This window comes from Heliangelus exortis, chromosome 3 (assembly GCF_036169615.1).
Source record: "Heliangelus exortis chromosome 3, bHelExo1.hap1, whole genome shotgun sequence".
NCBI lineage: Eukaryota > Metazoa > Chordata > Aves > Apodiformes > Trochilidae > Heliangelus > Heliangelus exortis.
This window is the reverse complement of record NC_092424.1, coordinates 114,479,640-114,495,556: the sequence shown is the minus strand read 5'-3', so window position 1 is coordinate 114,495,556 and position 15,917 is coordinate 114,479,640. Positions and strand designations below refer to the sequence as shown.

The window sequence follows — 15,917 nt, the reverse complement described above, 5'->3', positions numbered from 1 at the left end:
TGGATGGGGCTTGGAGCCCCCTGGGCTGGGGGAGGGGTCCCTGACCATGGCAGGGGGTGGAATGAGGTGACCTTTAGGGTCCCTTCCCACCCAACCCAGTCTGGGTCAGTTTGACCCAAGGCTCCAAGGCTCTTCATCCCCAGCACCATCCCAGCTTCATGTCCAGCAAGCCATGGTGGCCTCTGTTTGGGTGGAATCCCTCAGAGAGTGTGACTTCAGGGAGCTGCTGGAGTGGTGCTGACACAGGGGTACTCACAGCTTCCAGCTTCACCATCGTCTCCATCTTCTTGATGGGAACCTCGGGTTCCATATTGACCACGATCTCCCCTGTGGGGTGAGAGCGATGGGTCCTGTTGGCCATGGCCAGGGAGCCATTGAGGTGTTTAGCTGGACAGAGGACAGAGAAAGAACAAGAGAGAAGGACAGTGCAGAGGAGAAACTGAGAGCTCATCCCACGGGATTCAGGCGGGAGTGGTGTGGGATCATCTTCTTTGGAGAAGCCAAGTGGAGGAAATGAGGACAGACCCTTAAAACCCCACTGTAGGCAGTGACAGAGCAGATGATGAGGAAGGGCTGAGCTTTCTGCCCCTGCACCAGCATCCAGAGCAGAGGAGGCAGAGAAGACGAGTGCCCTGAGAGCATCATCTGGCACGGAGACAACCTCAGGGCCAGGGCTCAGGCTGGAACCAGGGATGGCTCTTGGCAACCCACCCCTCCTCAGACCACTTGTCTCTGCCCAGCCAAGGGTGTCTGCACCTCCACCAGGGCCTGGGAGTAGAGGAACTGTTCTGGTGGCTCATCCAGCCCTTGGCTACTGCCTTGAGTGCAGGGAATTCGGGTTTGTGATGGGGCTTTTTGTGGTGGGTGCTGATTGGGGTTGAGAAGGTGGCCTCAGTCTGTAGCTTTTTGCCTGCTCAGCAGGCACAGAGCATGGCAGAGCCACCTCCCAGTCCTGAGGGACATTGGGACAGTCTGGAATTCTGAAGCTGCAGAGATGTTAAGAGGTGAACCCACCTTCCCCAGCCCAGGAGTCAAAAATTCCTCGGGGGAATCACAGCCTCACACCCCCTGCCTTCTCCCCACCTTGACCCTTCCCTTCTTGCTTCACCACCAAGCTCCAGCCCGTGGTCCTTCTTACAACCCCCTGCTCATCTCCCTCTGCTCCGTGCCCAGGATCTCAGCCATCACCCACACCCAGGAGGTCCCCATGGTCCCCATGGCCCCAATCCCTGGTACCTGTCATGTTCCAGTGCTGGGCTTTCCTCTCCGCTGGGCGATAGATGAACTTGCGGAGGGAGCTGACGGCGTGGGAGCCCACCAGGGTGTAACGCCCAAAAGCTCTGCAATCCACCACCCGGATGTTGAGGGGGGGGTGGAGAAGCTCGTTCTCTGGGAGGTCCTGGGAAGTACAGGTGTGCTGGTTACCCAGGGCTGGGGGTTGCTTGGGATAGGTCGGGAGGGACCCAAAGGCAAGGGTTGCATTGGTGGGAGAGGTCTGGAGCGTGGCCTGGGAGCCTCTGGTGAAAGGGCCACCAGGGCAACTTCCCCCGTGGCTGTGGGCAAGCTGAGATGAGGGGCCAGGAGCCAAGGGTTTGGGCTCCAGAAAACCCGGGTATCAGTTGAAGGAAGGCTCCCAGGGAAGAGGAACCACTCACCACTTCGAACCACTTGACCAAAGTGCTGAAGTTGGGGTTTTTCTTGTAGTTCTGGATGAGGGCTGACTGCACCCCCTTCCCAGCACACTCAATGTCCACACGGGGCCGGTCCACCTGGGCCAGGTTCACTCTCTTCAGATCCCTCAGCCCCCAGAACAAGACCTAGGGCAGGAGGAGAAGGAAGAATGTGAGAGGGGCTGTGCTGGAGCCACGCTGGAAGCAGAGGACTTGGTTCTCCACATCCCCCAGGAGCAAGGACCCTACTGCAGATGTCACTGTGGTGGATCCTTGAGGTTTCTCCTCCTCCTCCAGTCTGTCTCTGCCACCCCACACCTGATCTGTGGCAGCCTCAGACCCCCCTGCTGCCCTCAGCCTTGCCATGGGACCCTCGTGGAGCAGGACCAGACCAGCTTTGTCCAACCAGAGAATCTCTTCTCTCCTCAGGATACCAGACTGACACCACGACCAGAAGTTCCTCTAAACAGAGTTTTTCCAAAAATCTTGGTTCCTCTTGCACATCGGAGGAACTGATCTCACCAGCTGCAAACGTCTGGGAGAGCAGGAGCTGGGATCCCTTCGGAGCCCTGGAGATGGTCAGCACCCTCTGAGCCAAGACACCTCCAGCCATGGCTGAGCTGTGCAATGAAGGACACTGCCTGGATTGCTTGGATCACCACCCAGAGAGCCAGGGGAGAGGGACCCTGGTGGGATGGATCCCCCTGTAGATACCTACAGATACCCAGGAGCCATCCCACCAGGGATGCCTGAGCCTGGGGGGATGCAGCTCTCCTGACCTCTGGGACTACTGTGTGTGGAGATGTTTTCATAGAATCACAGAATCCCAGAATGGGCTGGGTTGGAAGGGACCTCAGAGCTCATCAAGTCCAACCCTTGCTCCACTCCCCCCGTGGTTCCCAGCCCATGGCACTGAGTGCCACATCCAGGCTCTTTTGAAATATCTCCAGGGATGGAGAATCCACCCCTTCCCTGGGCAGCCCATTCCAATGGCTGAGCACCCTCTCCAGAAAGAAATTCTTTCTAATGTCCAACCTAAACCTCCCCTGGCACAACTTGAGACCTCTTGTGCCCTCTTGTCTTGCTGAGAGTTGCCTGGGAAAAGAGCCCAACCCCCCCCTGGCTCCAATCTCCTTTCAGGGAGTCGGAGAGAGTGATGAGGTCTCCCCTGAGCCTCCTCTTCTCCAGCCTCAACACCCCCAGCAGGTTTTGTGTGTGTATCCCTGATGTGTCCTTGGGCCATGGCCTGCAGGGCTTGCTCTGGGGGCCATATTTAAGGCAAGGAGTCCTGCAGTCCCCTGGTCCCTTAGGGCTGCTGCAGCCTTGCTCCCCGTGCAGGTATGGAGGGGCCCTTGCAGTGGTTTGGGTGCCCAGCACCTCAAAGATCCCTCAAACACCCAGGGAAAGGTTCTTCCAACCCACAAAATGCTCATCAACATTACAGATCTGGTGGCTCCAAGGCAGTTACCTCCACTCTGTATTTGCTCAGCACCGGCCGAATCCCCAGCGGCACCGGCAGGATGGGACCTCGGTCCAGTTCTGTTGGGCCATCAATGGGGGGAAGGTCAGACTTGCCTCCAGGGCCAATCTGGAAGAGATGCAGCTTGGATTAGGATCTGTCCCAGATCAGGAGTTTGTCAGTCTCAGGTGGAACCAGCCCAGTCTGGTCTCCTGCTCTGGGTCTGGGCTGTCTCAGAGGGTGCAGGAGCATCCAGGTGGCTGAACCATGGAGAAAAGGAATAAAACATGGGGAGAAATGGTTTCCAGCTGGGAGAGGGGAGATGGAGAGGAGATCTTGGGCAGGGAGGGAGGGAGAAATTCCTTGGGGTGAGGGTGCTGAGCCCCTGGTTGCCCAGGTTGCCCAAGGAAGCTGTGGCTGCCCCATCCCTGGCAGTGTCTCAGCCCAGGTTGGATGGGGCTTGGAGCCCCCTGGGCTGGGGGAGGGGTCCCTTACCATGGCAGGGGGGGCACTGGGTGGGCTTTCAGGTCCCTTCCCACCCAAACAATTCCATGGTCCCCAGCAGGTCAGTCTGACCCCACTAAGTCTCTTTTCAGAGATGGTTGCTGGTGGAAACCCAGATCATGCCAAGTTCAGACCCCCCCATTTCTGTCAGCTCAGCTCAGCTGCTGGATCTCCAGCTCCCTGTAACCCCCCCACAGCCTGATGCCAACCAAGGGGGTGACCCCACTGCTTGCTTAGTGCTCCTTGGACATGGGATGGGACAGGATGGGATGGGACAGTGTCAGTGGGATGGGATCTCTGTCAGTGTCTCAGCCCAGGCTGGATGGGGCTTGGAGCCCCCTGGGCTGGGGGAGGGGTCCCTGACCATGGCAGGGGTGGGATTGGGTGGGCTTCAAGGCCCCTTCCCACCCAAACCAGTCTGGGATTCCATGAATTCCCAGCCCTTTTCCTGAGACCTCCAAACTGGCACCTCTGAGGACACCAGGACTCCCACATCCCAGTGACAATGCAGAGTTTGGGCCAACACAACATTTTTGGGATGCCCCCCACCCACTGCCCGTCATCTCAACCATCACAGCTGTCCAGGAGCTGCAGAGCTCCTTTCATCCCATCCTTTTCCCCCTTGGTCTGGGGTGGCTTTGGCCATGGGGTACCTGGAGCAGCTCGAAGGCAGCCAGGAGGTCACCAGCTGTGGAGTTGCCCCTGTAGATCTGGTAGTACTCCAGCTGGGGGGGGAAGCGTGGGGGGCAGTAGTGCTCATCAGACATCTTCACCACGGGTTTGGCAAAGGTACGGCCCATGAAGTCAGCTTTGCCCTGGGGAGACACAGAGAGAGCTCCTGGCTCTGCTGACCCAGGCTGAGGTCCCCCATGTTCAGGCTCTCACGTGGGGACAGGGCACGGGGGGGATGGATTCACACAGGAGAAGGGGGGCTTTGGATGGGGTGTTAGGATGTTCTTCCCCATAAGGGTGGTGAGACCCTGGCACAGGGTGCCCAGAGAGGTGGTGGAAGCCCCATCCATCCCTGGAGGTTTTTAAGCCCAGGCTGGACGGGGCTCTGAGCAACCTGAGCTGGTGGGAGGTTGGGGTTGGAACTGGATGAGCTTAAAGGTTCTTTCCAACCCTGAAAATTCTGTGAAAATTCAGATCCCTCAGCACCCAAAACAAGATCTAGGGCAGGAGGAGAAAGAAGGCCACGAATGTGAGAGGGGCTGTTTGCTGCCCACTGTGGCCACACCAGCACCGTGTGCTCAGACCCCCCCCAAACAGACCTGGGACACCAAAGCTCAGTGCCAGATTTCATTCCTGGCTTCTTCCAGCCAGGAGAAGGAGGTGGCCTGGGGCTGGGACACCAAGGAGGCCAGGGCAGAGCAGCTTTTCTGATGGGAATGACTCAGGTAGTATCTCACAGAAGCTCTTCCCTCAGGTTGGGTGGAGCTTTGAGCGACTTGGTCCAGTGGAAAGGGCTCAACCCAAACCATTCTGTGATTCACTCTCCAAGATTAAGATCTCATTAAGTTGAACCTGACATCCGATGGGCTAGAGAGCTCCATGCCTAGTGGAGGGATCATTTTCCAAGGGTGAAGAGAAAAAGCTGCTCCTGACACCCTCTGCACCATCTGCCTGGCCTTCCACTCAGGAGCTGGGATCACCAACACTTCCCTTTGCTGGGACCCATCTTACCACCGTGTCCTGGTCATAGATCTCAATGACAATGATGGGGGGATCATCCCTCATCTCGTGGGCTTCTCCATACAGCTCCACATTGTCAAAGACCAGCAGCTGGTCCCAGGTTGGGCAAAGGGTCTCATTGAGGACCTGGAAGAATGAGGGAGATGTTTAGTGCTCCAGACAGAAGCCAAAGCCCTCAGAAAGAGCAGGGGAAAAGGTCTCAGCTGCACTTTTTTTTGGGAATCATTTAGCCATGGGGTATCTCCCAAGGACTCTTCTGAGAAACAAAAGCCCACCCCAGCAGCAGGCAAGCAGACCCAAATTATTTCACACTTGGCAGCTCTCAGCCCAAGCAGGGGAGACAAAGCCCATGCCAACATACTCCAGTTTCTCCTAACCAAGTGGTGACACACGGCCACAGGGCTGTGGGCTACCTGGGTGCTGATGCAGGATCCCGGAGACCATTCCAGCCCCAGTGCCACGACTGGTTTCCCACCTCAGAACCCCCTCACCAACCTGATCCATGATTCCCTAGCAGTCATGGGGTCTGTGGCAGGGTGATGGGACCCCAGAGCCCACCCCTCCAGGTGAGGAGATGGTATTTACCTCGGTGCACTGGCTCTGGGAGATGAAGAAGACTCTTGCAAAGGGGTCTGAGAGGCCACTGCTGTCAGCTGCAAACAAACTCCTGGCTTGGTACATGTGGGCTCTCAGCTGGAAAACTTGCTTCTCTGCAAGAGAGAAGGGTGGGGAGACACCTGGACACACAACCCTGGAGCCCAACGTGGGGCTCAGCCTGCAGAGTGAGGTCTCGGGCATGGTTTTTGCTCAGGCTCAGCAGGGAGGAAGGATACAGGAGCTCAAAACATGTGTCCCAACTGGATTTGGACCTCCTTGAAGTCCTGGTGTGGAGAATGGCAGCTATGAACACACTTCCCACATCCCAGTTCCCCATGGGAGAAGCGGGGGACCTCAGACTGGGACAACTGGAATTATTTCCCCCTTAGCCCCTGGAAACCCTCCAGCCAGGTTCCCTCCTGCCCTCTCCCCACGCCCAGTGCAGACAGGAAGGCCTTACTGGTGTAGAGGAGGCTGATGGGTGGGAAGGATGGCAGGTTTTGGCCTCTGGTGATCTTCTTCTCCTCGAAGCCACAGGGCAGGCCACTCAAGAAGTCTTTGCGTTGCTTGTTGAGGCCCAGCCACAGGTACATCTCCATCTTGGCCTGAACTGTCCAGCCAGCAGGTCCAAAGCCCCTCTTCCCAGGTAGCTGGGCACAAAGGACAGAAGAGTTGACATGGACAGAAGAGTTGACCTCAGAGATGGCCAAACCCCTCTCTCACCTCCTTCTGGTGCATCCCTGCAACCCAGGGACCCAATCCCTCATCATTTTGCTCTGGCTCATGCATTATCTCCTTCCCACCATGCTGGCTTCCTCCTTCTAAGCCACCACCCTCTCTCGTAGCCACATGGGCCACACATCTCCCTCCTCCTTGGTGTTTCTCCCTTACTGGACTGGGTGGGATCAGTGGCTCTCCCAGCAGACTCCAGGCTCTGATCACAACAACTCTCCCATCCCCATCTCCCACCCTCCCAGTCTCCCCTTCTTCCACCTCCCTCCTCTTGGCTGCAGCTCCCCCCAGGGCAGCACCTTGAGGAAGATGGTTTTCACTTTGGCACAGTCCTTGCCCATCTCCTCGTCCACGATGGAGTAGAGGATGTCCTTGGCAGGGATGCGGGCGTAGGCGATGCGCTTGTTGCTGCTCATCATCCAGACAAAGATGTCAGGGATGCTGTGCTGGGGCTGGGGGCACCAGGAGGAGCCCGGTCAGGGGTCAGCTCCTTCTGACCACTGAGGCACCAGCGGGGCTGGAGAACATCTGAAGGTAAATCCAACAGATGCCAGGGGAGATGGAGGCGCCTATTGCCACCTCAGGGACATCAAAATGGTTTGGAGCCTCCAAGTGCAGAAGATTTTCTGCTGAAGCTGCTCAGAGCAGGGGGAGGGTTGGAAGGAAGGACACTGGGATTTGTCCTGGAGTCATGGAATGGCTTGGGGTGGAAGGAACCTTAAAGACCCCAGCAGTGCCCCATGTCCCTCATCCCCACATCCCCAGGGCTTTCTCTGAAACCCCTCCAGGCATGATGGGGACTCCAGCCCTGCCCTGGGCAGCCTGGGCCAGGCCCTGACAACCCTTTCCAGGGAGAAATTCTTCCCCAGCTCCAACCTAAACCTCCCCTGGCACCACTTGACTTGTGCCAAAAGTTCCTCTTCTCCCATCCCTTGTTCCTTGGGAGCAGAGCCCGACCCCCCCTGGCTCCAACCTCCTCTCAGGGGCTTGCAGAGAGCCACAAGGTCTCCCCTCAGCCTCCTCTGCTCCAGGATCAGCACCCACAGCTCCCTCAGATGCTCCTCACAACTTCTCCACACCCTTCTCCATCTTCTCCAGCCCCTTCCCCAGCTCCATTCCCTTCTCTGGACACTCTCCAGCCCCTCAATCTCCTCCTGATCCTGAGGGGCCCAGAACTGACCCCAGGATTTGAGATGAACCCCCACACAAACCCTTCCCCCCCCCATACCTCCTGTCTCCACTCCACACAAACTTCTCCTCCCTCCTGAACCTTTTTTGTGGCCACTCCCCTGCTACCAAAAACCCTCCAGCAGCAAACTGGAACATCCAAACACTTCCCCCAGACCCTCCCTGTGGGAAAAAAATCCACAAACTCTTCAGCAAGGTAACCCCCAACATGATTTTTTTTGGGGGGGTCCTTCCAGTGGGGGAACCCCCCAGCAGCTCAGGGTTTGCTCCTCATCTGCAGCCTGGGCTGGGGTGAGGTGACCTGGGGGTGGTTTGGGGAGGGGCCCCCACTCCGCATTCCCTCAATCTCCTTCTGCTCCCGAGGGTCCCAGAGCTGTCCCCAGGACTGGAGTTTCCCCCCCATCCCAGGCTGCTGCCCCCATGCTCTGACCCAGCTGAGCCCCTCTCTCCCTGCAGAGGCCTCTCCTCACCTCATCTGCCAAGAACCGGAGTTTCTGCAGGAAGTTTTGCACCAGCTTCATCTTCTCTTTCATGGTGTTCTTCTTCACCTGTGAGCGCAGGGCCGTGGCTTGCTGCCCCATGTTCTCCTGAGGGCAGAGGGGAGCCCAAGACACCACTTTAGGGAGAGCAGGAAGGAGCAGAGAGAAGGGGGCAGGTCCGTGGGTGTCTGGGGATGAGTGGGGAGGGGGGCAGCTGCCTGAAGCCCACCAGGTGCCTCCTGGGGTTGGGTACCCCTGAGACATCTTCAGTAACCTTGGCACGATGCTGGGGGGCTCCCTGGCAGGGCAGAGACATCAGCCCCAGGGGCAGGAAGGTGTCACCCGTGCTCAGGGCACTCTGGGGTGGCTTTGAGCCTGCTGGAGGCTTTCACATCTTAAATTCCTTGCTCTGGAGGGTGCAGGGGGTGAGTGGAGCTGGTGGCCTTGGCTCTGCCACCTGAGTGAGCCACCTGCTCCTTGTGCATCTCTGACACTTCTCCTTTGCAAGGAGCTGGGTGACCAGCCCCAAACTGGCTCCCCCTCCCCCTGGAGCACCTGATCTCTGCAGGATTCCCTTAAATGACTCCTTCCTGGTGTCCTCAGCTGCCTGACAGCACCCACAGCTCCTGGGTTTCTTCTCAAGGCAAGGCACAGGCTGGTGGTGGTGAAGGGGAGGCAGCAAGTGCCACCCGTGCAACACCCAAGCTCCTTCCAGAAATAAACCCCCAAATCCACAGAGAGTGGAAACCCACACCCCTAGGGACCAAAGCTCTGCAGAACATTGAGAAGGAATCCTCCTGCCCCTTACCAGCTCCCGCATGCAGGATTTGAGCCTCTCCCTGTCCAGCCTGGTGCGGGATGGGTGGTGCTGATCCTTCTCAGCCAAGGTCACGAAGCGCCTGGGGGGACAGGGGGTGGCATGAGCACCCTGGGAGTCCCTGGGCTCTCCCCAAGGAGAGGAAGAAAACTCCCCCAGCCCCCCCAAGCTGCTGCCCAGTTGTGGCCAAGTGTCCTGTTTCAGCCAGTCACAAACCCCAGACTGGTTTGGGTGGGAAGGGACCCTAAAGGTCACCTCATTCCATCCCCTGCCATGGTCAGGGACCCCTCCCCCAGCCCAGGGGGCTCCAAGCCCCATCCAACCTGGGCTGAGACACTGCCAGGGATGGGGCAGCCACAGCTTCCTTGGGCAACCTGGGCAACCAGGGGCTCAGCACCCTCACCCCAAGCAATTTCTCCCTCCCATCTCAGCCCCAGCTCCCCTCTCCCAGCTCCAAACCCTTCCCCCTTGTCCTATCCCACTCCAGCCCAGCCAGGACATCACCTTATTCCAGGCCACCACTAACCCATGGCCCACACCTGAGAATCACAGAATGCTCATGGCTGGAAAGGACCTCTGAGATCACCAAGTCCAACCAAACAATTTCTCCCTCCCTCCCTCCCTCCCTCCCTGCCCAAGATCTCCTCTCCATCTCCCCTCTCCCAGCTGCAAACCCTTCCCCCTCGCAGGGTCCCATCCCTCCAGGCCCTTGTCCCAAGTCCCTCCCCAGCTTTCCTGGAGCCCCTTCAGGCACTGGAAGGTGCTCTAAGGTCTCCCCGTTGCAGCCTTCTCTTCTCCAGCCTCAACACCCCCAATTCTCTCAGCCTGGCTCCCCAGCCCTCAGATCATCTTTGTGGCCTCCTCAGGACTCTGCAGCTCTCTGTCCTTCTTATTTTGGGGCTCCAGACCTGGACACAGTGCTGGGTGCTGAGTCTCATGCATGGGAAGTGTCACCCTGAGGCAGGCAGAGGGCTGAGGCTTCCACCATGACTTTGGGGTCTTTGGGGTGCAGATGTCAGCACCACCCCAACCTGTGCTCCAAGCCAGAAGGCAGCTGGTCCAGCACTGTGCCAAGGTGATGGGATGGACACGGTTTAGTGGTGGATCCATCAGTGTTGGGTTAATGGTTGGACTTGATGGCCCTCAAGGTCTTGTCCCACCCAAACCATCCCATGAAATGCTTGCCCACCACCAGGAGGATGAGGCAAGGTGGGCTTCTGCTCACAACCTTGTCTGCAGAGAGCAGGGGTCTGCTGGGTGCCACCTCTGCCCAGAGTTACTCACAAGCACCCACTGCTCAGCTCCTCCAGGACCCCTCGCAGCCGGCGCTCTGGATGTGGCTTCTCTGTCTTGATCATCTCCTGAACATCATTGAGTCCTTCCTCCTGCAGCAGTGGTGGGGAAATGGTGAGCAGGGTGGGACAGAGCCCTGCTGTGGGGCAAGGTCCCTCCTGAGGTCCCAGCCTGCCTGGAGCAGCCCTGTGGGAGCTGCCAATGGGAATTATCTGCTGCTCCTCCGGAGCTCCTGGCCTCAGCTCTGGCAGAGATTTGGCTGCAGGGACCTTGCTCTGGGTGATGAGGGGGGCTCCACCACAGGACAAGCTGGCCAGGGCCCACACTGGCTTAGAATCATAAAATGCTTTGGGTGGAAGGGACCTTTCAAGGACACTGAATCCCAACTCCCCCTGCAGCCAGCAGGGACATCTCCACCCAGAGCAGGGACATCTCCACCCAGAGCAGGGACATCTCCACCCAGAGCAGGGACATCTTCACCCCAAGCAGGGACATCTTTACCAGAGCAGGGACATCTTTACCCAGAGGTCACTCGGAGCCCCATCCAACCCTGGGATGGTTCCAGGGATGGGGCATCTCCCACCTCCCTGGGACTCCTGGGCCAGGGGCTCAGCACCCTCAGTGTGAAGAACTTCTCCCTTTTCTCTCTCATCTGAATCTCCTCTTGTTATTCAGTTTAAAACCCTTCCCCCTCATCCCATTCCTCCAGGCCCTTGTCCCAAGTCCCTCCCCAGCTTTCCTGGAGCCCCTTCAGGCACTGGAAGGTGCTCTAAGGTCTCCCCATTGCAGCCTTCTTGTCTCCAGGTTGTCCCCACAGAGGGTGGAAGGTCCTGGTGGACCTGCCAAGCTCTCCCTTTGGGGTTCTGCTGAGATTTTGCCAAGCTGAAGCTGTCCCAAAGGCTCCTTGGGGTTTAGCTGAGTCCATGCAGGAGGCTCTGGCACACAACTGCTTCACCCCTGTGCTCCAGGAGGACAAACCCTTCCTGCTCCTGCTCCCTTTGGTGGGGACACCTGCTCTGGCCCACAGAAAATCCAAATCACCTTTTTTAGGACTTGGACAATCCAACTGTGGGGCATTGGGAAACTTCCCACTTCCAGCCCCAGTTTTGCTGCTGGGTCCTTGAACTGCTTGACCCTGGTTTGGGAGAAGCTGCAGAGATGCAGGGGGGGACCTGGAGGTGCCTCCTGGCAGCTCCACCACCCAAATGGTCTCTGTGCCCCCCTCCCCAGCTGCCCCCCTCCTCACCAGCTTGTCCCCAATCTTGTCCATGATGTTGGCGTTGTACAACCTGCGGCGCTGGTCCTGCCACCAGCTCTTGATGTAGATGCAGGGCTTCTTCTCAAAGTAGGGCAGGTGGAAGTAGTTCCTGGAAGAGGAGGCAGAGGGGGTGGAAAATCTCGGCAGGAACAGCCCCTGTCCCACATCTCTCCTGAGGAGAAAATGCTGCAGTGGGCAGAGGGGGCATTTAGGAGGCCAGGGGTGGGCTGAGGGGAATTTGGAGAATTGTTTGGGTTGGAAAAAGCCTTTGGGATCATCCAGTCCAACCCTTCCCCACCCCTGCCCCATGTCCCTCATCCCCACATCCCCAGGGGTTTCTCTGAAACCCCTCCAGGCATGATGGGGACTCCAGCCCTGCCCTGGGCAGCCTGGGCCAGGCCCTGACAACCCTTTCTGCAAAACTAAATTTGAGGTTTTTGGGGACTCCCAGGCACCCAGCAGCATTGTCAGAGCACTTCAGTTGGCTGTCCAGCTGCAGACACCTCAGTGACAGGATCCCAGAGTGGTTTGGGTGGGAAGGGACCTGAAAGCTCCCCCAGTGCCCCCCCTCCAAGCCCCATCCAACCTGGGCTGAGACACTGCCAGGGATGGGGCAGCCACAGCTTCCTTGGGCAACCTGGGCAACCAGGGGCTCAGCACCCTCACCCCAAGGAATTCATCCTGCTCCTCCCTCAGGGCTCAGCAGGACAAGGCAGGGATGGGGCTTTCTAAGTGGGATGGGAGGGGGAGGTGAGGGGAGGTGGCAGAGGGAGGGGAGGGTTGGGGACATGGAATGGGAAGGTTGAGGGCGGGTGACAGAGCTGCTGGGGGCAGAAGGCAGAGGGGAAAGAAGAGCCAGAGAAGGAAGGGTGAGAGGGGAAGAGAGATCCCGTGGAGCTCCCAGACTTGTCCCCAAAAGCTGCTGGGGCTTGGAGGGCTGTGGGTGGTTCTTCAGCTGCTGCTTGGGTAACACAACAGTGTCATGGAGTGAGGGAATGGGGTGGGTGGGAAGGGACCCTAAAGATCATTGAGATCCAACCCAAACCGTGGTCAGGGACCCCTCCCCCAGCCCAGGGGGCTCCAAGCCCCATCCAGGCAGGGCTGGGACACTGCTGTCCCCAGGGCTTTTGTCCAAATGACTCCAGGCCCCATGATCTGACCTCAGCTCTGCCCCAGCTCTGCAGGCAGTGGTGGGAGCTCAGGAGCCCCCAGAGAGAACCAGAACTGAGCTCCCCAGCTCATCCCAGTGCCCAGCAGAGGCTCTCACCTGTCTGTGACCAGGGGCTTCATGGGCTGAGAGGAGGAAACAGAGAGCAGCTCCCCATCCTCATCACCTTCGTCTTCACTCAAGTTCTGGAGCAGCTCAGACTCCTCCTCACATCCATCCCCTCCCTCCTTCTTCCTCTGGAGGATGGGTTTGGTCATGCCATCCGTCTGGTTCCCATAGTTACCTCAAGAAAAAAAAAGAGGTGAAAGGGTTGGAACTCCAAAGGGGCTCAGATCTCTCGGATTTAATTCAGGCTGGGGAGAAGTTTTCTCTGCAGAAACCATGGGGGACATTGGAGTTCAGGTCTCTGAAACCCCTGCCCAGGAACCATAAATCAGTGATGGGTCCCCTGCTCATGTCCTTTTCCTGAGCCAGAAGGAATTCACCCTCTCCCTTTGGGGCTCAGCCATCCCCTGCTCCCTAAACTGAGAGCCCAGCATGCTCTGGAATGGAAAATGGGGAAGAAACCCTTGGATCTTGTGTTCCCCACCAGGCATGCCTCAAAACCACCCTCCCCCAAAGGCAAACCAACCTATTGTGACCTCGAAGTTGATGGGTTTGTCACCAATCTTCCTGTCGATCATGGTGGCTTCCAGGAAGGCTCCAAAGAGGAAAAACTCCTCCATCTTCCCAGTGCAGTTCTGCAGAAGAAATCAGGAGGATCAGGGTTGAGGTCAGCTGGAGGGACACCTTGGTGGGAAGGTCCCCTTTGGGCAGAGGGGCTGCATCACTTGGAACCTCTGAGCACCCCCACGGGCTCTTGGGAGGTGAGATGTCACTGCTCAGGCTTTCAGGGATTTTCTCTCCCACCATCCTGAGCCATCTCCAGGCTCCTTGCAGAGAGCTGGATTAAAGATCTCAGCCTAACGTTTGGAGGTGCTGGGATGAGCCAACCCTTCCATCCGAGGGACACTGAGAGAACTGAGTTACTCCAAGCACCCCAAACCATCTGCCTGGGTGTTGTTTCAGAACTTCATTCCCTGGTGGCCTCATTTCCCCTGGAGGGGAATTTTGAGGCCATTCCTGCAGAATGAGCTTTCACACAGAGGGTGCTCTGCCATCAGACTTCTCCTTTTCTGCTTCACTCCCTTGGCTCATAGGGATTGACCCACGTGGGCTTCTCCAGGTGGGACAAACCTCAGTGTGTCTGTGCAGAGCACCAAGAAGGCTGGGGAAACATCTCAAACCTCTCAGAATCATTCGGGTTGGAAAGGACCTCTGAGATCACCAAGTCCATCCCTTGATCCCCACACATCCCTGGATCCTCTCAGCACTCCTGGGAGAGGTGAGCAGCTGGCTCATCCTAACATCAGAATTCCTCACAAGCTTTGCCTTCGCTCTGCATCCTCCAAAACATTTAGGACCACACTAAATGAAACCCTCTTCGTGAGACCAAAGATTGACCAAGAGGCCTGAGGAGACCCGAAACTGGGGGCTGCAGGGTTGGGGGTGACTCACATCAGCAACCGAGGTGGCCTGCTCCACTTGCACCTCGGTGGAGCTGTTGATCTCGGGGTTGGTGGTGTCCAGGATCTCCACAGCAAGGCTCATCAGAAGCCTGGCCCGGAAGGACACCCCTTCCCCCAGCCCCTCGTTCAGCTCCTGGTGCTCATCCATCAGGGTGTAGTTCCGAGTGGAGCCGTACATGTTCACCCAGGCGGGGCCAAAGGTGGGCAGGAAGCCTGGAGCAGAGCAGAGGCACAGGGAGGGATGGAGTGGTTCTGTTTGGGAAAGACCTTCTGGATCGCTGGGTCCAAGCACTCGGATACCGGGAAGGGGGTGAGCATGGCAGAGGGAATGTCCACAAACTCACTGGGGTTGGCATCACTTCCCTGGCCTGTGCATGGTGACACGGGCTTGGACACACAGGATTGCAACCAAACGTTGGGCAAGTTGCCCAGTCAGAGCCAAGAAGAAAGAACCCCCCTCTTGGTCCCTTTTTTTCAGAGCCAGCTTTGGTTTCACCCTGGTCCTGCCCACGTCTGCTGGTGCCTGAGTGGAGGAAGCTGCCGGAGAGGCGCCCACTCATGGCAACCAATATTTTGGAAAATAAAATAGGGTTTGGGTGTCTTTGCTTTCAGACGTTGGGCTGGGAGTTGGTTTTCAAAGGGTGACCCCAGGACACCACTGCAATCCAGGTCCCTCCTGCTGGGCTCCAAGCAGCAGCTGTCCCCGGGGGTGGGGAAGGAGCTCTCTGGGGATGTTCTCCCAGTGAGATGTCTCTGTACCATGAAGAAGGTGGCCCAAGAAGAAGGTGGCCAAAACTACGCCTTCCTGGCCTTGCCTTTACCTTTGTCCCCCTCGTTGGAGATCTTCCTCAGATCAATGAAATGGGTCCCGATGGCCACGTCGTTGACTTTGTCCGAGTCCCGGATCTGGACCTTGATCCTCTTGCACAACGGGGGGAACATTTCTGTGAAGATGATCTGCTCGTTCCAGAGAGGCTCGTAGCTGCTCTTCTGCACCGAGGTCTTTCCCTGCAGAGTGGGAGGAGAGAGATCTTTGAGAAGGTCCCAGGCCACCCCTCACCACCCAACCTGCTCCCTCGTTGTTGACCACCGGGATGGGCCTTGTGTCCTGGGACTCTCCCAAGGAACAACCTCCTGCCCACAGCTGGAGAGGGCTGCAAACTCACCAGGGTTTGCACAAGGGAGGGGAAGCACCACAAAAGAGGTGGCCCTGGAACACCCTTGGAGGGACTGCAGCCAGAGGCAAGGTTGTGTTGGAGCAGGTCTATTTCTAATGGTATTTTGGCCCATGGAGAAGGCCATGTTGGGGCAGGATTGTCTCTGGAGTCATTTTGGCCCATGGGGAAGACCATGTTGGAGCAGGTCTAACTATAAAGGCATTTTGGCCCATGGAGAAGGCCGTGTTGGGGCAGGATTGTCTCTGGAGGCATTTTGGCCCATGGGGAAGGCCATGTTGGAGCAGGTCTATTTCTAATGGTATTTTGGCCCATGG

The 15,917-nt window shown here is 57.7% G+C and overlaps 1 protein-coding gene across 1 annotated transcript in view; it reads right to left on the bottom strand.

Annotated features, from left to right (window-relative positions):
* Window positions 1–15,917, bottom strand: part of OTOF (otoferlin) — a 41,994-nt gene that overhangs the window by 16,384 nt on the left and 9,693 nt on the right. Inside the window, exons 9-25 of the mRNA XM_071742299.1 lie at window positions 15,247–15,433; window positions 14,415–14,638; window positions 13,489–13,597; window positions 12,957–13,140; window positions 11,678–11,798; window positions 10,423–10,523; window positions 9,130–9,220; window positions 8,313–8,429; window positions 6,954–7,106; window positions 6,383–6,572; window positions 5,911–6,035; window positions 5,317–5,451; window positions 4,287–4,448; window positions 3,139–3,258; window positions 1,656–1,817; window positions 1,237–1,399; window positions 257–387 (exon numbers count right to left, since the gene is read on the bottom strand). Of these exons, the coding sequence (XP_071598400.1) occupies window positions 257–387; window positions 1,237–1,399; window positions 1,656–1,817; window positions 3,139–3,258; window positions 4,287–4,448; window positions 5,317–5,451; window positions 5,911–6,035; window positions 6,383–6,572; window positions 6,954–7,106; window positions 8,313–8,429; window positions 9,130–9,220; window positions 10,423–10,523; window positions 11,678–11,798; window positions 12,957–13,140; window positions 13,489–13,597; window positions 14,415–14,638; window positions 15,247–15,433 (2,475 nt within the window). The remainder of the gene's footprint in view (window positions 1–256; window positions 388–1,236; window positions 1,400–1,655; window positions 1,818–3,138; window positions 3,259–4,286; window positions 4,449–5,316; window positions 5,452–5,910; window positions 6,036–6,382; window positions 6,573–6,953; window positions 7,107–8,312; window positions 8,430–9,129; window positions 9,221–10,422; window positions 10,524–11,677; window positions 11,799–12,956; window positions 13,141–13,488; window positions 13,598–14,414; window positions 14,639–15,246; window positions 15,434–15,917) is intronic.